This window comes from Babesia bigemina (assembly GCF_000981445.1).
Source record: "Babesia bigemina genome assembly Bbig001, chromosome : III".
Taxonomy (NCBI): domain Eukaryota; phylum Apicomplexa; class Aconoidasida; order Piroplasmida; family Babesiidae; genus Babesia; species Babesia bigemina.
Genome location: NC_027218.1, coordinates 80,172 through 99,133, shown reverse-complemented (window position 1 = coordinate 99,133; position 18,962 = coordinate 80,172). Strand labels below are relative to the sequence as shown.

The 18,962-nt window shown below is 47.7% G+C and overlaps 8 protein-coding genes across 8 annotated transcripts; 3 read left to right on the top strand and 5 right to left on the bottom strand.

The window, feature by feature from the left end:
• Positions 1-190: 190 nt before the first annotated feature.
• Positions 191-1,546, bottom strand: BBBOND_0300280 (hypothetical protein, conserved; the record flags this gene model as incomplete). Its single annotated transcript, XM_012912855.1, has 1 exon — positions 191-1,546. One exon carries the CDS (start codon positions 1,544-1,546, stop codon positions 191-193), a length of 1,356 nt encoding a protein of 451 aa, XP_012768309.1.
• Positions 1,547-2,413: 867 nt separating this feature from the next.
• BBBOND_0300270 (poly(A) polymerase PAP, putative) lies at positions 2,414-4,090 on the top strand (the record flags this gene model as incomplete). The annotated part of the gene is made up of 4 exons (XM_012912854.1): positions 2,414-3,331; positions 3,372-3,614; positions 3,655-3,768; positions 3,803-4,090. The coding sequence occupies 4 exons, from the start codon at positions 2,414-2,416 to the stop codon at positions 4,088-4,090; spliced, it is 1,563 nt and encodes a 520-aa protein (XP_012768308.1).
• Positions 4,091-6,222: 2,132 nt separating this feature from the next.
• On the top strand, positions 6,223-11,649 carry BBBOND_0300260 (hypothetical protein; the record flags this gene model as incomplete). Its single annotated transcript, XM_012912853.1, has 2 exons — positions 6,223-7,522; positions 7,634-11,649. 2 exons carry the CDS (start codon positions 6,223-6,225, stop codon positions 11,647-11,649), a joined length of 5,316 nt encoding a protein of 1,771 aa, XP_012768307.1.
• A 905-nt stretch (positions 11,650-12,554) lies between these two features.
• Positions 12,555-12,829, bottom strand: BBBOND_0300250 (hypothetical protein; the record flags this gene model as incomplete). Its single annotated transcript, XM_012912852.1, has 2 exons — positions 12,555-12,593; positions 12,662-12,829. The coding sequence occupies 2 exons, from the start codon at positions 12,827-12,829 to the stop codon at positions 12,555-12,557; spliced, it is 207 nt and encodes a 68-aa protein (XP_012768306.1).
• Positions 12,830-13,094: 265 nt separating this feature from the next.
• Positions 13,095-13,524, bottom strand: BBBOND_0300240 (hypothetical protein; the record flags this gene model as incomplete). The annotated part of the gene is given in 6 exon segments (XM_012912851.1): positions 13,095-13,133; positions 13,184-13,208; positions 13,228-13,283; positions 13,322-13,357; positions 13,406-13,430; positions 13,493-13,524. 6 exon segments carry the CDS (start codon positions 13,522-13,524, stop codon positions 13,095-13,097), a joined length of 213 nt encoding a protein of 70 aa, XP_012768305.1.
• An 891-nt stretch (positions 13,525-14,415) lies between these two features.
• Positions 14,416-15,796, bottom strand: BBBOND_0300230 (ORIGIN RECOGNITION COMPLEX SUBUNIT 2, putative; the record flags this gene model as incomplete). Its single annotated transcript, XM_012912850.1, has 6 exons — positions 14,416-14,502; positions 14,543-14,825; positions 14,864-14,976; positions 15,018-15,303; positions 15,341-15,468; positions 15,617-15,796. The coding sequence occupies 6 exons, from the start codon at positions 15,794-15,796 to the stop codon at positions 14,416-14,418; spliced, it is 1,077 nt and encodes a 358-aa protein (XP_012768304.1).
• A 28-nt stretch (positions 15,797-15,824) lies between these two features.
• On the bottom strand, positions 15,825-16,616 carry BBBOND_0300220 (hypothetical protein, conserved; the record flags this gene model as incomplete). Its single annotated transcript, XM_012912849.1, has 1 exon — positions 15,825-16,616. The coding sequence occupies one exon, from the start codon at positions 16,614-16,616 to the stop codon at positions 15,825-15,827; it is 792 nt and encodes a 263-aa protein (XP_012768303.1).
• A 1,152-nt stretch (positions 16,617-17,768) lies between these two features.
• On the top strand, positions 17,769-18,921 carry BBBOND_0300210 (DnaJ domain containing protein, putative; the record flags this gene model as incomplete). Its single annotated transcript, XM_012912848.1, has 2 exons — positions 17,769-18,443; positions 18,481-18,921. 2 exons carry the CDS (start codon positions 17,769-17,771, stop codon positions 18,919-18,921), a joined length of 1,116 nt encoding a protein of 371 aa, XP_012768302.1.
• Between the last annotated feature and the right edge of the window lie 41 nt (positions 18,922-18,962).

The window sequence follows — 18,962 nt, the reverse complement described above, 5'->3', positions numbered from 1 at the left end:
TAAATATCGTGCCTCTGCGACAGCGCTCTGGCACAGAAACGCGTGGGAAAGTGCCACCGGACCACGGTTAAACATAGAACAAAGTGCTCAAGCAACTAAACCGACTTATATGAGTTCGTAGTGGCTGTTTTGCCTCAGGTGTTAACCTTGCGATAGCGGCGGCTGCACTCCAGAAGTTTACCATTGATGGCTACTGCTCCGGTGGCGCGGTACATAGGTAATAGTGCCTGGCAAGCATCTGATTGAGCAGCGATATACGATCGTCACCGTGGCTGTTTTCCTGCCCAGGGTCACGATCGGGGCCAATGTATTTCATGGTGCCATTGGGCCATAGCTCTCCAGACACCAATATCCCACGATTTGGTGACGTGCGAGATGCCCGTCGTCGCTTTCCCTCGCGCCTGTGCTGTAAGCAGCGAACGCGCTTCACAAAAGTGCCGCCTTCCGACGACGCGTTGTCTGAATTTATGGTGGACCCCAAATCAGAGGATGTGGCAGAAAACGACACCGTAGAGGCCGATCTCTCATTTTCGATGTCCACAGTCGCAGTTTCCTGAATGCTTAGGCGCAATGAGACGCTTCTACGCTCGCAACTCATGTTAGTGCGCTGAACGCTAGACCGGCGGGGGCTTGGTAAGCTTCCACCCAAGGTGGAGCATGAATTGCGGAGTCTCTGGGCAAGGGGCACCCTAATCCGATAGAGCAGGCTGCGGCTGTATACAGGAATTGATTTCTTCACCGATTCTATAGGGCTAGTTCCAGCTTCGACGGCATGAGATGTCGGAGGCGACGGCTCGGGTTCACCTGGCGAAGGTGGCATGGGGCTCGTGCCGACATCTACGCAATTTCGGCGCACAAGAGGACCCAAAGGATAACATGTGGTTTCGATGCCGTCTTCTACGCCGTTCTCCACCGCCTGAGTTGCCTCGTGCATATTCATCAAAGCGCAGGCTCTCGACGACTCCCGCTCAACAGATTGCGTATCCTCGCAGCCATTCTCATCCACCAGTGCCGAATCCAATGGCATGTCATCGGTGTTTTCAGTCGGCTCTTCATCGCCGGAAGCGTTAATCCACTGGTCCTGACTACTCGGAGACGGATCCTCGTTCAGGGGGGATTGCGTTGTTGAGTTTTGACGCGCATACGGGCACGAACAGTTGTCTAGCAGCGTAATATCGGAATCGCGCTGAGTTTCTCGCGAGTCCCGAAGGCTGGAGGTGAGGTTCACGAACTCTAGCGAGCATGCGGGCGCAGACGCGTAGTTTCGTGCAAGAAGAATCGCTAGCTGCTCCGACCGCGTAGTAGGGGTCCTGGGCTCCCTAGAGTTCGTGGGGGAAAGAGTCGTCGTGACATGAGAACCCGTGACGCGATTCGACGACGCATCTGAACTCAAGTATGGCGTAGCAGAATCTGTCTCAACGGAAGTGCAATAACCCTTGGAAGACACGTCAACATCATCCGTCGCAGAACGCAGTAATAACGTGTCCAACACAGACGCTCGACCTTCAGCGCCATTCGCGCTACTATCTCGACTCAAACTCCACATCGCTACAGATTACGGCATTACGTATGAGTCAGCAAAAACATTTGAAGTAGACAATGTCCCACGGTAGCGATAACAGAACCAGAAAGCCAATAGCCAATTACGGATGTTCTAAAGTGTGTTCTTAAACAAAAAAGTGCGCCTCTCTGAATTTTCCTGACACAAAAATGAAGTCAATTGCCTTGGGAAGCAGCCAGATCCAAGAGGCAAAAACAACGCAATATCCGCTCACACATCACGTGAAATCTGCCTCCGAAGCGTTAAATATGGTGGAATGAGCCGCCTATTGGTGAATGTGTGCGATATTTACTCGTTCTTAATGCACAACCACAAGGTTATCACGCGTCCCGACAACTGCTGCTTAACCGGATGATCGTATGTAGCATATCACGAAACAGCATTTACAATAGCGCTCTTATAAATCTGATTATGTCTCCGGTGTGTCCGTTCTTGGTATGCAACCCAGCCACTCCGCCTGTCTGCGCATGGCTCATGACCCACGTTAAGCAGTTTTTTATCTGAGGGAGAGCGTGTCTCACAGGAAATAATTCCTTATACAGTACAATTCTCGTATGGGCTAGCTGACGCCCACATTCGTGCGGGCTACTATAGGCCTCCACTAGCATATATACGCCAAGTCAACTACAGAGAACTTGAAGGAGGAATCACGTCTCAAGTCGACATCGATACCACGTGGCGGTTATATTCAAGTCATGTGGTAATGCGGTAATGTTTTTGAGCAGGCCTAATCTCCAAACAAAAGGCGAATCTGCCCAGCAACAGGGATCGCGTCGTACGGAAGGCGATCAAGCACCGTCGTCTCAGGGAGTAGCTGCAAAACACGACGGCTAACTCACTCGTTTAGGGCAAATGACTGAACCAAATGCGAACAGCAGTGAGGACAGGTACGGGATTACTGAACCCGTCAGTGTCGATGGCCCGGCGGAAGGCGACAGAGAGGCCACGGCAGAACTCCTGAAGTTCTTGCGCGCACAGAACCTGTACGAAACTGAAGAGGGGAAGCTCAAGAGAGAAAAGGTTTTAGAGGCGCTCAACCGCCTACTGCAGCAATTCGTCCGGAAAAACGCAGCGCGACACCTAGGAATACCGGACGACGAAGCTGCAAAAATATCAGCCAAACTCCTAACGTTCGGTTCATACAGGCTTGGAATTGTGGCTCCGGACAGCGATATCGATTGCCTATGTCTCTGCCCGCAGTCAGTCACCAGGGACGCTTTCTTCACCGACTTCTACAACCTACTCAAGCAAGTCAACCTAATCACCAAATTGCACGCCGTGCCCGACGCATACACGCCAGTAATCAAACTTACATATGATGGCATTGATATTGACTTGCTTTTCGCCAGCCTCCCGGCCTCAACCGTGCCCGAGGAAATCGACGTCCTCGACGACGCAGTACTCAGAAACATGAACGAACCCACCGCACGCAGCATCAACGGATGCAGAGTGGCAGCGCTCATGTTAGCACTGGTACCCAACAAGGAAAACTTCAGGACGACGCTCAGATACGTAAAACTCTGGGCCAACAGGAGAGGACTCTACACCACCGTCATGGGATACATGGGTGGAGTAGCGTGGGCTATTCTCACGGCACGGGTCTGCCAACTCTACCCTAACTTCCTCCCAAATCAACTCATACAAAAGTTCTTCAGAGTGTACGCGCAGTGGAATTGGAAGTTCCCCGTCATGCTCTGTAAGATCAAGGAGGTGCCAAACCTCCCCGGATACATGGCATTCAAAGTCTGGGATCCCAGAAACAACCCAACCGTAGGTTTAGAATGTCAGCAAAAAGTGCAAATGCTCGCAGGACAGACAGCATCTCATGCCGGTCATCACGCCTGCGTTCCCCTCAATGAACTCCACGCACAACATCACGCTCACCACCAAAAGGATACTGACAGAGGAGTTCAAAAGGGCGCATGAACTACTCAAATCGCAAAGAAAGGCATCCGATATGTCCAGGGTATGGCAGCAGGTCCTTGAAAAGGAGGACATGTTTGCTTCCCACAAGCACTTCCTCGTCATCGAGGTGATGGCAGCAACGGAACACGTAAGGCGCATTCAATGTACCCGTAGCATACAAATTGCAGATACATGGCAAGTGGGAAGGCTGGATTGGCAGCCGGATGCGCTTTTTGATTAAAAAATTGGAAGTCGTTCCAAGCATCCTTGTCAGGCCGTGGCCGGAGTTCTTCAAGTACAAGGTAAAGACATTTTTCGTGCTGTAAATAAACGCAGCATCACGAATGGGACTACGCATCATGCGTGTTTTTCGGCTTCAAGTGCAATGTAAGCGGCAAAGACACCACTACGGGCACGACGGAGCCCACCGCAAAAACATTCGACATGCGAATGTCAATCAAGGGCTTCAAGGAAATCATTAACGGGTGGACGGAAATGGAAGCGTACAAAGACCAAATCGCAGTCAACATACGCTACCTCAAGAATTCCCAGCTGCCGCATTTCGTCAACCCGAGACATAAACGAACCATCGACGAGGTGGATCGGCATGCAGCCAGCGTTTAAAACGCATATATTAATGTATAAATAACACTGTTAGCCTTCAAATGTTTCTAGTTGAAAGGCTGGTTGGGAGGCTAAAGACCAATCTGTCGAAGTGAAAAAGTCCGGTGAGGCGGAATCGAACCACCGACCAACAGATAGCCACAATTCTACAGTCTGCCGCTCTACCAACTGAGCTACCACCGGCGTCAACACGTGTGGTGAAAAATAGTTCAATATCGCATACCTCTAATATAGAAGCTCAATATAGCAAAATCGATGCTATTGTGTAGCACTTCGAGATGGTACCTCTCCCGAAAAGAGATTGTGTTTGTCTAAATGGAGATGTCATTAGGCAATTTTCATACTATTTGGGGTATGTTCAACATTGAAAGGCAATGATGCGTCACCACAGCGCGAAGGATGTTTTCGAACTGTTACCAGATAACGTGACCTAACACGTACAACCTGCGGTATCTTCAAAAGTATTATATATACATAGCGTGCAATAAACACGCGAAAACTCGTGTGATAAGGTATGTGACGAACAACATCCTGCCGAAAGGCGACTATGAGGAGGCCAACCAATATTCCAAAAGCGCCGACTTGCCCACTGTTCGAAGGGACACATCACCGTGAGTTGGTGGTACTGCGATGCTCCATGTTCACTTTTAAGCAAATAGGTAGGAGAGTGTGAGCACTTATTAGCCGCAAAAGGCGATAGAATATGCTTAGCCGCTTACCGCGCAATATAAAACAAGAAGCAAATGAACTAAAGGTATGCAGCGATAACTACCCAGCAGCAGTAAAGAGTACAAATAACGCCATATTTGAATATTAAATATTGTTACGTGCTAGTGGCTGCAGTAGGTAGAATCAATAGTGGTTTTATGATAGACACTTCAGATAGCGTAACTCTGGGCATCCCGAGAATTGCTGGACGTATGGCAATAACTGCACAATACCATAACACCATACTCCTACATCTATAACTCCATATATACATCCTAAAACGTTTTTCCTCGTTATTATTATATTCTTTTATCATATAGTGTGCTATGTGGCCACGTGAATAGAGCATACTCTCGGCCTTGCGGGGCTGCAGCCTCACGCTAATACTGGTTGCGGGAACCACCTCGGTCTGTTGCCGATCGTCACTGGTGCCATCCAAGCGTGCATCCATCCAGTTTGGGCTTGAGGGTCTTCTACGGAATCGTAGTCTGCTCTTGGTTCCATGTCACTAAACACATGCGGTACCATCATGGGCCTTGTCTAATAGCTGAATGCCCTTCCGTGGAGCTACTCCACAGAATCCTCATGCTTCCTTATCTTGTATAGGTCGGTCTGCCAAGTTTGCTTGGCTGGCGATCCGGGTATCGAGGCGATGCTTCTGCTCTTCCGACGATCTTGGATGAGTATATTATATTCATTATGCTGCCTTGTCCTCCGTCTTCGCTTATGCTCTACATCGTAACCACGGTATTCCGCCGCCCCTTACCACTCTTGTCTCATACAATTGCTTATAGTCCGCACTAATCTTCGGTCATACTCCGAGTTAGATTCGGTATACGCCATGTTTATATTGCGCCTTCATCCGTCACGCATCGACAATCCCACTGCTTGTGGAAGCGGAAGGGGGAGTAGCATTTCCGTTACCACGCCTGCTGCTGATACGCACGAGGCGATTACCTACATCCCCCAACTTCAGCTCGCCTTAGAGTGTCGGGAAGATGCACTTTGTCAGATTAGTGGACTGTGGAAGTAATGGGGTAGGCCAGTAATTTTATGAGATCTGGAGATGATTCGGTGTGAATATTAGCTCCAGTATTTCGTAGGTCGCGCATATTCCTCTCTGCCTCTAAGCACTTGAATGTAGTTGAGAAGCTTCAACCCCGACCTAAAGTGTATTGCAATTCTGGGTGTCTAGACGCTGAAGGCTGGGAATCGGTGAGCAGGGCGGATGCTATTTTTGGACATGGTATGTAAATACGTCCCTCATCTGGCACAAGTGCAGCTAATGTAGTTGAGAAGATAAATAAGGTTGTTCGTCCGCCGTCCAGTGCTAAACGCATTTTCTCAGGAGTCGGGGTCTGCAACCCAAAATTGGTGACTGGTTGCTTGAGGTTGCGCATCCTTTGAGCATTCACTTCTGAAGCATGGCACCGCAATTTAAGAAGCTCACGGACTGCCCGGAAAACCTCCGGGAGGCCATCGACTGGCTTATCCAGGTTAGGCATGGGAGTGGAAATGGACTTGGTGAGTTGGCCAAAGCATTGAAGAAGTTGATTGAGGAGGCTATTGAGAAGGCGTATACCACAAATCTTAATGCGCTACTCAAACTCCTCGATCCTTCCAAGACTTACTCCTGTTGCAAGGGTAAAATGATTGAAATTGAGAAGCTTAAGGACTCTAAAAATCCTGAGAACAAACATTTTAATGACCTTAAAACTAAGTGTGAGAGCATTAAAAATTGCTATAAAAGTCACCTTGACGATTCCCAACAGAAAGCTTATCTGGACATTGTTTCCAAGTTGGATCGGCTTCTGAAACTTAAAGAGGGTCTCACTGGATTGACGGATGAGACTCAATGTAAAGACTTACTCACAAACCTGTGTACTGGCCTCGAAACCTTCCTAGGCTTCAATCCATCCTCCAAAGGCTACGACGGCACTGGGATAGTGTACTCTGACTTGGACAGGCTGTGTGATGCAGTGATGGGATTTTTGAAGGGGGTGTTGGAGAGTGTTAAAAATGAAAATGAAGTGACAACTTATGATAAGTACATCAGTGAACCTAATAAAAGGCTTAACGAAGTTATTAAGTTGTTGGAAGAAAAAATAGGCTCCGGGCGTGATGGGCTTGCGGAGTCTGTCGAGAAGGTGAAGAGGTGGTTGGAGGGGTATGATAAAAAATTAGATGAAAAAACTAGTGAAGTTACTAAGCACTTAGATACACTTATTAATGAGATTGACAGCGATATTAATGATGTTCAAGGCTTAAGTACATATAGACTTTTTCAACAGTATGACTCTTGTTCTCTAATCGCCACGAGGATGACCGGGCATATCCATTTGGCGGAAAAGGACTTGAAGAATGTTGATAGTGAAATGGGAGATAAGTTAGCACCGTCGATGAAGTCACTGCATCAAGCTGTCAACAACTTTAAAAAATCGGCAGACAATAAGGATATTGAGGAGTTGAACAAGTTTGCAGGGAGTGAGTTGGATACATTGAGGTGCAGTGTGGAAGGGAAAGTAACTCATCGTATTATTAGTGTCAGAGAAACTTTGCAAACTGAATTTCAACAGAAAATTGAGGATCCCATCAAAAAAGTGAAAACGAAATTAACCAGTGTCGATGAAGATTTAAAAACATGGATTCAAGCTGCGAAGAAGTTGCTGCAGGGAGCGGTGACTGCAGCTGGCGATGTGAATACAGATTTAGATCCCCTTACGGGTGGCAAGCAGATTAATGTGAACATTGATGCACTTAGCAAAGCACATGGAAAGGATATACCTAACAGCGAAACAGATTAAAAAAGCATCAAACATGTGCTAAAAAAAGGAGTAGAACCGGCATTAAGTGTCGCTGCAACGTTAGTGGATACAAAGATTGGCACCACCGGTAGAAAAGACTCTGAGTTTAAGAAACTTGATAAAGAGGCGGATGAAATTTATAGATCCGCTTACGGTATACATAGTCAGCTCAGCGGTGCGGTGTATGGCATACTGTCGAAGCTTGAGAAGATCTCGGAAGCTATTGATATGTCCACTAAGGCCATTGGTACAGTTACTGCCAGTGGAGGATGGGGAGATACGATTGAGGAATTGCATAGAGCGCTCAATACAGATCTAGAAAGTCAGTTAAACAATCTAAAAAAAATGAATTATAACTATGGCTCCTACAAAGACGGCAGAGAAGCATTTACCAACATTTTCAATGCTGTTAAGGCACAGATTGAAGGGCTGAAAGAATTAAAAAATGATAAATCTACAGGGGGGCAAAGTAATAAATCTGAGGCAATGCTGAAATGCCTTGAAACTATTACACGTGTTAAGGCAGAATTTCAGGAGGCAGTTAGCGTATTCAAAACGCGAATAATGGCAATTAGCCAAACTGGTGGTAGTAGACACGTACAAGATGCCAACGCCTCCATGCAAAAGCTAAATGAGATTTCCAAGTCCGTCGGTGAAGCCAACTCGAGTATCATTAAAATGCTCAAAGCCATTCAGGATGATATCAACGCTAACGTAGATCAGATATGGAAGCATAATGGAGGCAGGGCTCCTGAATACGTCCAGGCCACGGGTGCCATGAAAGAAGTTTACAAACAGGTCGGCGCGTTTCAGAATGATGTGCTGGATAAGATTGGTGATGGTAAAAAGCAAAACAGTGACACACTGAGAGGAAAACTCGAAACATCTAGGAATGAGCTTCATACGCTTGCCAATCAAATTAAAATCAAGTTGGCGACTGACATCGAAAGCAAGTTGGGTATTATCCAAACTAATATACAAAAAAGTGTCAGCGCCATCACGTCGCAACTTAGAACGCTAAGAACGACGTTGCAGGATCAAGTGATTAATAAGATTGAGAAGTTGAAGACTTCGGGCCTTGGTCCAGCGAATGACAACTGGGCAGAAACGACGAGTACTGCGAAAGGACTTGCACATATAGAGGCCAACCTTAAAGGTATCATTGGCAATTCAGATGGTAGTCAACCTGAAACCGTGGAAGGCATCATTAAGAAAGCTGGTGAATTCTTCCAGAAAATCAATGATGAGGCCGACAAAGCATTTAAGGAGATCAATGAATATGTCGCAAAAGAAGTAGGAACGACAACAACAAACGTCAGGAATAAAGCTCAACGCATTTACGCCAACCGCATACAGAAGGAGGTCGAAAAGCTGAAGTCAATTGTAAACACTCAAAAATCTGAAATCCGAAATATCGTCGACAAGGACAGAGCCAGCGGTATCAAGTGCCTGCTATGGAATATGAAGAACAATCATGACACCCTCACTCAGTGTGCCGGTATACATGAATTAAAATGGACAGCAGATAAATTGAGACACTACCTCGATCCGCTCCTTGACTACATCTTGCAGCAATCCATGACCCCTCCACTGTACCCTACTGGGCATGTCAAGCACAACGCCAACAGCGATAATGTTGAAAAACTGAAAAAGAAGTTGGACAACTTGCTCACCAAGCTTCACGAATCAAACCACTTCGATCGTACATTTAGCGACAACCTTGCCGCACTCAAGCAGCAACTCACCACTTTCCCTCCTTCCTCGTTCTCCGGCATTTTCAACGGCGTGCTGCTTGATGGCTTACGTGCCGGGTTGGACGGGCTGTGCTCTCAGTTGTGCTATTCTTATGTCAACAGGTATTCGGGACTGAAATTCGAAGGTGAGCTGAGGAAGAATTTACACAATGTCCTTCAGCCCGGAAAGGTTTACGAGAAGTATGACTTGACTGAGGAAGGGAAGAACTGCGCAAAAGTGTGTCTCACAGTTTTCTCAACGCTCTTTAACGATTTGTCGCATCTGAAGGAGAGATGTAACGGTGGTTGGAGATTCAGAACCATTAATACAACCAATAAGCTCGGAATCTTCTTTGAAACACGTGGTTATATAGTGCCGAAAAATGCAGATAACCAGAACGCTGAGTTGAACAGAACTAAGAAAGGCGAATCTATCATGACGAGTGCGATGAAACTATTCAATGTACGTGGCGCGGGGTACCTTGAACAATGTCACCACTGCCTCGAAACGTACTACCAAGTCTGTCATATATCGACGTTCGCTGCCAAGAAACGGCCATGTAACATATACGAAATTCTATGTTGGTTGTCTGGGTTGCCGTGCAACGCGGTTTACGATACGCTGTTGCAAAGCGCTCTCAGTGATCCGTTTGAGGATTCAAACAAGCCGTCAGACGACTTTGATGGTACCCCCGTATTTGACTTGGGCTCTTCCAAGATAGAAGCTTATCCGCAGGCGATCACGTATGAGGATACACGTAACGCACTCATTCACGTTTGTTCGCAATCCTACGATCTGCTGACCACCATCCTCGGCACGGGTGACGCTGCCACATTCTACGCTAGTGACTTCTCAAATAACTCGATGCAATTCCACTATCCAACCTCGGGTGAGGACTGCCTTGATATGCTTTCTGACATCCTTCGCAGATTGCTTCCGCAGCTCCAGTTCCTACACAGCAAATGCCGAGAAAGCGCTAAACATCACGGTTGGCGGGAGTGTCTGTACGGCAAGCATATCCCTACGACCAAGTGGCAATGCACGGATTATGCTACCGGCAAAGCAACGTGTCAACCAAAAGACCAACCATGCTGCCAAGCAACGTGCCAGGCAAAGTGCCAACCAAATTGTCAACCAATGTCCCCCTTAATGTCGTACCTAAACGACTGCCTGCCCGGTCACTTGCCGCATCAATTAACAAAACTAGGCTGCAAATACGAATGCGCCACTTGCCCTACGACTTCTAAGTTGGGAATGCCTTGCATGACCCCGCTTGGCTTCAGGCAATTTTCATCCAGCGTAAGAACAGGAAACGACATATGCAACGTGATAAGCAAGCTTCTAAGTAATTCTCATATTGCACGTCTGCTGTGCTTATCTCCCAAGGCGCCATCTACGCTGCCTGAACACTTCGGTTTCGCATTGACACTTGCAAAGGGGCTTAGTGCTGCGTCGCCACGTCGAGTTGATAGCGTGGTAACATTTGCCGATAGCTTCGCAACCTCCATCACCAAAGGCTCTATTAAGCTATACGATGAGACCAGCAAACTTACAATTCCGCTTCGTAACGCTTACGGTGACGGGGAAAGCGCTCACGGTGATCGACATAATGAGGCAACGAAAGCCGATTTGTCAAGCCTGGCAATGACGCAATCATGCGTGTTACCTAACAAGCATCTATACTGTGCCCCTTATCTTAAGTCACTTTGCGGTGATAACTATTATTACTTAGCGCAGAAGGATTCAGCTACATATCTATCATGGGCTATCTACTCACCATGGACGCTTTATAGATTTCTTAACTGTCTATATGATGCCTTCTGCAACATATCCTGTAAAGACTGGGGATGCCCTAGTTGTGTTCCAGCTGACTCATGTAAGAAGGGTCAGCACGGTGTAGGCAACAGCTGTAGATGCAACTCACTGGTTGGATGCCGAGGTGTATTAAGCACGTTCTACAACTACGGATTCACATTCGGTAATGCAACTAGCTTGCTGGACATAAACAATAAAAGGTATTGCCGTAACTTCCAAGCTCAATTGAAAAATGTCCTCGATTCGGAATATTTCAGGAAGCTGTTTGAAAAATGCGATGAATTCCTCTGGATCATTAGACAACCATTCTCCTACCTTGTGCTCGCCCTCTGGCTCCTCTCTCTGTTGTACCTCCTCCACATCATGGTCGTCCGCCTCGACCTGCTCCACATCAAATCGCATCTGCACTCACCATCATCACATCGTATAGCCGCGCAATCATTGTTGGCTGCAGCGCGTCTCGGCAAACTTGCCAAGATATCGTACCTACAAGCGTAATCGCACTTTCGTATGCGACATTAATTGCTGCTTTATCGCCAATCGTCACGTTTACAGTACTCAACTACAAATATGCCACTGCCTAGCTCACCCAGACACCTAAATAGCAACCCACCGCCTAATGTAATGTCTAGCGTAATGCCTAATCACCGGTTTAGTAGAGGCTGTAACTGATGCATTGCAGTGTTAGTCGCTTATTTATTCAGCATTAATTGTGATACTTGGCTGGGTCATCTCATCTGTAAGTGTACCGCAGATGAGTGACTGGCCACCCGTGTAACCAATCAATGACTGCCTCCAGCTGACGCTGTGAGTACCACGTTAGGTAGATGGCAATGGTGCTAATGACAATGTTGATTGTGTTGACATCGTAAGAAGCTCTATCCTAAGTGACATGGCATTTTTCGACGTCACGTCCTAGTGATGACGTATATGCGGGGCATCAGGGCTTAACCGACCAGGGATTATGCTGCTGCGCAGAGGGTATGACACCAGCAGCGTGGAGGAGTCGTCGACCAAGATAGCTTCAAGGGGACGGATTAAATCGTGAGTGGCTACATTACTATGACGCATCAACATAATGTATGGCGCAACAACTGTCGGCAACCGACGCCGGTGGGTGAGACGCTAGACAGGGAAACGATAAACCCGGGTCAGGCCATGCGTCGCTGTGTCCACACTAGATGACATCAAACGATCGTGTAAAAATCATTAAATGATAATTGTGCCGTCAATTCGTAAAAGCGTGCGATAAGTGCGATAATACAAAGTGTCAGTTGTAAAATGCGATGCAAAACGGTAAATCGCGCAGCCTGTGGAACGGCCGGATGCGGAAGTAGCTCATGACGCAGATGGCGATGATGATGAGGGCGATGGCTTGGGGAGAAGGGGGGGAAGTGGTCACCTCACTGCTCATGTGATTGGTAATCGATGCAATCGTTACTCTGTCTAGCACATTAGATGTCAGTTGCCAGTTGGGTGATTGTGATTAGCTGCGCAGTAGATACCGCACCCTATGGAACGGCCGGATGCAGAAGTAGATCATGACGCAGATGACGATGATGACGATGATGACGAGGGCGACGGGGACGATGATGTAAGGGATGGGGTTGGAGGGAGACCGTTGACCGGTTTGCTGCTCTACGAGGGGGAGAGAGGGGGAGCCGGGGGAACGCTGCATAGTGGTAGACGATGAGCGATGCTCTTGACTGGCGGCAAGTTGTTGACTAGCGTCATAGCGTTTCTGGACACAACAAATACAATAACATGTTTCTTTGACACAATTATCACAACGCGAAGGAACGCACGGGTCTAGTCCACTCATGCGCTTATTGTAAAATTCCTTACAGTACAAACACGATCGTTTACATTGCGCACAACAATAGGGACAACACTTACAGTCAGTCTTTGTACAGTGTTTATTACAATGACACGGGGGAGTCCATTCATATCCCATCTTCCCTCACCTTTCCAGACCCCTCAGCCTGCAAACATATCAATCACCTAGCAAGCACTCACCAACTGCAACACGTACCACTGCCGCTCCCAGTCCCCTCAACCTGCAAACATATCAATCACCTAGCAACGCACTCACCAACTACGACACTACCACTCCCGCTCCCAATCCCCTCAACCTGCGAACATGTCAATCACTCAAGCAGCACTCACCAACTGCGACACTACCACTGCCGCTCCCAGTCCCCTCAACCTGCAGACATCAATCACTCAAGCAGCACTCACCAACTGCAACACGTACCACTTCCCCTCTCAGTCCCCTCAACCTGCAAACATATATCAATCACTAAAGCAACGCACTCACCAACCTACGCAGATGAACACGCACCACAGCAAGGCGTAGCCCGTCCCATCAACCATCACAGGCATGAACCACTCACCTCAGCAAAGGACACTGAGGCCGTCTCCCATCGGCGTCACGGTAGCAGCCAGATGAACGCCATCGAAATCACATCCGATTACATCACTACTATGCAGCTATCACAACATCAAAACGTTATAAGCTACGCATGTGGATGATATCCCTGCCGTGGCATGCAGGGCAACCGGTGCCTGTGGATCAGTCAACTCCATCCAACACAGACGGTCGGAGGTTGCCAGTGACACCTGTAGATGTCATCACATTTGCGCCTTGATGAATGCCTACATAAGCAATCTTGCCGGGTTAATACGTTCCCCATTTACACTTTTACCATCAATGTCGTAACCACGCCGTACACTGGCCATCACGTCAGAGTCCCGGTGGCATCCATCGCCTAGCGACGCACCAGATGCAAAACAGTCGCGCTCATACGAACTGCTTCCACCTAAGATGGCAGTCGCCGGTTGACTGCGTTGATGACCAGCCATCCAGCTTCGTGTTACACTGGCACCAACGCACTACTCAAAGACGTGCAGCAGTTACAACATAGAAAGAGCAAGCCATTACGCCACGGAAATACGTAAAACAACAGACGAAACTCATATCGTAGAATACAGCCTCCTACAGCTCAATATCCATATCTTCTATAAATAAGGCTGCATAAAGCACTTGGTCGCTCGTGGCATTGGAATACACGTGTAAAATATTAGAAAAGACGTGACAGTTACGTCTAGTGGAAATTATCAATGACTATACGTCTTTCTTCCGCAAATAGTGAGATTCGCACAAGAAATTGGCGCTATCAACTCGTGGACAAGAGAAGAATTATGCGATGAAACCAGATCCAGCGATTACAAGTTAATGAATTGCTCGAGCTCTTGTCTGGCAAATCATGAGGAAAACGGCAGCACAACCCACATTGAAAAGGGGATCGTCAGGTAGAGCCTTCCACCCCGACCTCGAGATTGCTCTATTAGCTGAAAAACAATGAAAGCAGCATTTCAACAATCGACTCACGTTATGCGTAATAAACTCAGTCAAAAGTGCATCCAACTTGCTCTCGCTATTGCAAATTGTTATAGCCCGAGGCTCTCGCAGCAGCCCGTACTTCTCAACTCCATCAAAACGGGTGCGACTTTTCAATCCGTCAAGTTGCATCTGGGCAATCAACGAAAATAGTTGCCGGTGGTTCACACTCAGAGCCCCAATGATAGCCTGCATCTCAGTGGCGCTTTTCTGGGTTTCATCACGCGCAATAATTCGCGGCGGTGAGCGGTCCCAAAGGGCAGCCAGTTCGCTCCTGAGAATCTGTATATAACACGTAGACACGTAACAAACCGATAGTCCATTCCTGTATTTAAACGTATCAACTTGTATTTGTTCAAAATTTGATCAAATGATGACACCACCATGCTCGAGCGGAGGTTATCCATGGTACCAACTACGCGCACCTGTACGATATTCGTGTATATTGACTGCCGGTGAAACGTACATTTGATAAACGGATTAGCGTACGTATTAATTTCGAAGCGCCTATGGTCGCCAAATTGTCCAAATTGTATACGATTATGTAAAACGGCTTCCGCACGGTGGCAATACGCTTCAACACAGCCTGTTCAAAAACGTCATGAGTCAGGACACGTTTAAATACCCTTTTGCACTCTGGAACGGTCATTGTAGTCTTCTTAGATAACAATTCGCGTTTCAACAGCTGCCAAAAATCCTCACCCGTACTACCCTTGACCCGATAGGCATCCACCGTCAGGCATGTTCCGTCGCTGCAAAACGTGAGATAAGAACAACCTTGACACATACCGCAATGCAAACTCGACGAAGACTTTTATTAGCTGTCGCTTTGATCCAGCGCCGTAAAAACAAAGGTGTTGACCGTTGATCAACCAACTCTTCCAGATTAGCATATCATAGAGCAGGTGAGGTGGTAGCTGCAAAGTGATGAGGAGCCTACATCAGCAAATGCGTGACATTTTGTGAACTTGTTTATACCCGTTGAGCATGTCAAGCATCTAATAACGTGAAACTAAAACAGGGAAATGAATAGCCGGCACACAGCATCACTAATACTATGCGTACCTTGACCTTAGTCTCCGGTATGCACGAAACGATCTTCGAAAAACCGACTACATCGCCCTTGCCGAGTAGGTCAATCACCTTTTCGTCTAGTTTGTTGTGGTTTCCCGAGCTCTCATCGGTTTTGGCGGCGTTGGCAGCCACAGCGCTAAACAGTTGCGATTCCAAATCGGAATTATCCATAATCTGCTTCGTGTTAGGTCCGTAATAGTCATGCAAAATAGTGTCCTCGAACTTCGCTACAGACTCCAATTCGACAAAGCGTGATCTGCGCCATATAAACGAGAAAATGACACACGAACCGCATATGATTCAGAAGTGCTTCGTGCCCATCGGCAGATCTGCCGTCAGCACTGGCAGGCGGTACGTCCTTCACTGCCACACCAATTTGAGATTTAGTGGTATCCTTCGTGCCTCTGTTGGCATGCTCAGAATCCACTACAGAACTGCATTCGTTGTCGCCACATGCGTCCTCGTCCGACACCTCAATACCAGCGCATCCATCAACATCTCGTGACGTGCGACCAACTTTACGTCCGTTGGCGGCCTCCTTAACGGGCTTATTAATCGATGATGGATCGATGTATTTAACTTCGCTTTCGAAAATCGCCGTCACTGTAGCCGCTAATGCCGCATCTGGTGCCGCCTTACGACTCCTCACGTCCAACTCCTGCAATTTGCCGGAAGGCATGTATTTGGACTTTAGCCCAAACATGTAACACGTAGGGGAATGTATCTTGACGCGAGGGGCTCCGTAGGTCGTATCCAGATGAACCGGGCTTTGGGAGAATAGGTCCATCAGCCAACTCACATTGTTCTTCATGAGATCGTGTAGCTGCCCCTCGGGAATCAAGGAGTTTTGCTCACCGACGCGTGTACGCTCGTTGTTTGAGAAGTTCTTCACCTGAACATTTGGTGTATACGCGGCTCTTTGACGAGCGTCCAGTGCCATCATGTCGGTCACTTCCGTCGGCAGCTTAACTTCCACAGCCTCCCACACCATTGTTACAAATGGAAGCTAAACTATACTGCGTTTAATATGAACGAAAATGTCTTAATGTAGGTGATAATCACTGATCGCGCAATCGCGGGCGATACAGTGTGGATTCGTCGCATATAGAGCACCGCTCAATAGTAAAAGGACGCCATACATTACGGAATATCGGTATATACTAGAGCATTGGCAGAAAACCAATATATTAGGAGCAATTCATCTAATGCATCTGAAGCGCGCCGACCGACAACATCGGACGACATCCTATACATCACACACATGAATAACATGGCTTACATGAGCCAAGGTTTAATATCTATGGCGGAATGCACGATAAGTAATGTTGTATAATGCTGTGCTAGCGAAGAAGGATGTGACTTCGAAACCATAGCCTCTTATCACCAACCAGTCCTGGCACGCGTCCATGGAAGGTGTCCGAGTATCAAACGTTACACTGTTCCAAACGAGATTCCGCTACCTTATGAGCATGTATCTCTTAGAAAGTGCGAATACGAGTAGCGTGAATGGGTCACGAGCTCATGTTCATATTCGTTCGATTGTCTTATATCCGACCTACGATGCAACGGCACATTATTGGTACTATCGCCGGAGAGCTGGTCTTACACGTAATAAACACCAGAATTGCCGGTTATTATCGTACGCTTAGATGAGAAGAAAAGCCCGCCGAGTATCAGAAACGCGTTATGACGCTAGGAACGAAGCCCATGTACACACCATCCAAGACACTCAACGGGTGTGGCCAGATCATAGCGCCGTTGCAATGTGTGTCATTTTATAAGGTGCGGTATACAGGCATCTATAGACACTTTCGCACATCCGCGTTATATCCCGACATATACAGCTCGAGCGTCACAGCGAGCCGGTAAATAAGAAACGCGTCTCCTCACATAGGCGTGACATTGCTTTAATAAGTGGAATTAGTGTTGAAATTGCCGATAAGGGCGCTAATTTGGTCCAAATACAAACACCTTTCTCTGCGCTCACGTCTCGTGGAGTTAGGTGTGACAAGGCGATCGCCAGCCATAAGGCATACCGCTAAACCACCGTCGTCGTGAATGGAACAGGGCTTACAAACTTTAAAGCTCGTTTCCATATCGCACATACTCAGGGGCCACGACCTATAAGGGAGTTTACGCCATAATGAAGCTTCGTGGAATTATAGGACTCGTTGCCATTCTCGGCATCGCTCACGCCCAGGCTTGGGGATTTTTCGGTGAGGAACCCGAGGAAGACTTATTTGCCGACAAGAAGTGCCCATACGAAGTGCTCGGTGTAAAGAAATCGGCCACGGCCAGCGAAATCAAAAGAACATTCCGCCAACTCAGCAAGAAGTACCACCCAGACGTGAGCAAAGAGCCTGACGCCGCGGAAAGATATAAGGAAATCAACGAGGCCTACGACATACTGAATAACGCAGATAAAAGGAAGGCCTATGACGAGGGAGGATTCGCAGGACTAATGCGCCAAAGCCAATCAGGAGGCAACGACGACGGATATGATATTAACGACATATTCTCAAACATATTCGGGTTTGGCGGCGGACGTCGGAGAGACGAGGAAATGCGGGCGGAGGCGTTGGTGTACCCGCTCTCAATCCCACTCGATGTGCTCTACCACGGACGCGACCTGACTATCAAGATACAAGTCAACAGGCTATGCCCGGAGTACGACGAGTGCAAAGTCAATCGAAAGGACTGTCAAGCGGCGGGAGTCAGATTGGTCACCATGCAGCATGGTCCTGGCATGTTTATGCAACAGCAAGTCAGGGATCACACCTGCATTGGCCGCCACGAGGGATGGAAAACGTCCTGCTCGGTAAGGAGTACATTTTTGTAACGTTAATCGTGTGTAGGCGTGCCCCAACGGACCGACGTACGTGGAGGACGTTAACTTGGAACTCACTATCGAGCCCGGAGCCAAACAAGGGCAGCAAATCGTCATGGAGGGACGTGGTCAAGAAAGGCCGGGCATGAAGCGCGGTCACGTCGTGTTCGTCATCGAGGAGAAGCCGCATCAGATATACCGCAGGGAGGGAAACGACTTGCATCGCACGATGGACATCACCCTCAAAGAGGCCTTGCTGGGATTCGACAAGACCATCGACCTCTTCGGAGAAAGCATCGAGGTAGCGGAAAGCGGAGTGACGCCGCACAACCACGTCATCAAAATAGACCAAAAAGGAATGCCGTCAGACGAACGCGGAGGTTTCGGGGATATGTATGTCTCCATACGAGTCATATTCCCAAGAAGGCTCAGTGCTGAACAAATCGCACTCATTGAACGCGCATTATAAATTTGAAAATACTACATAGGCGCTCACACCCATGTATATTC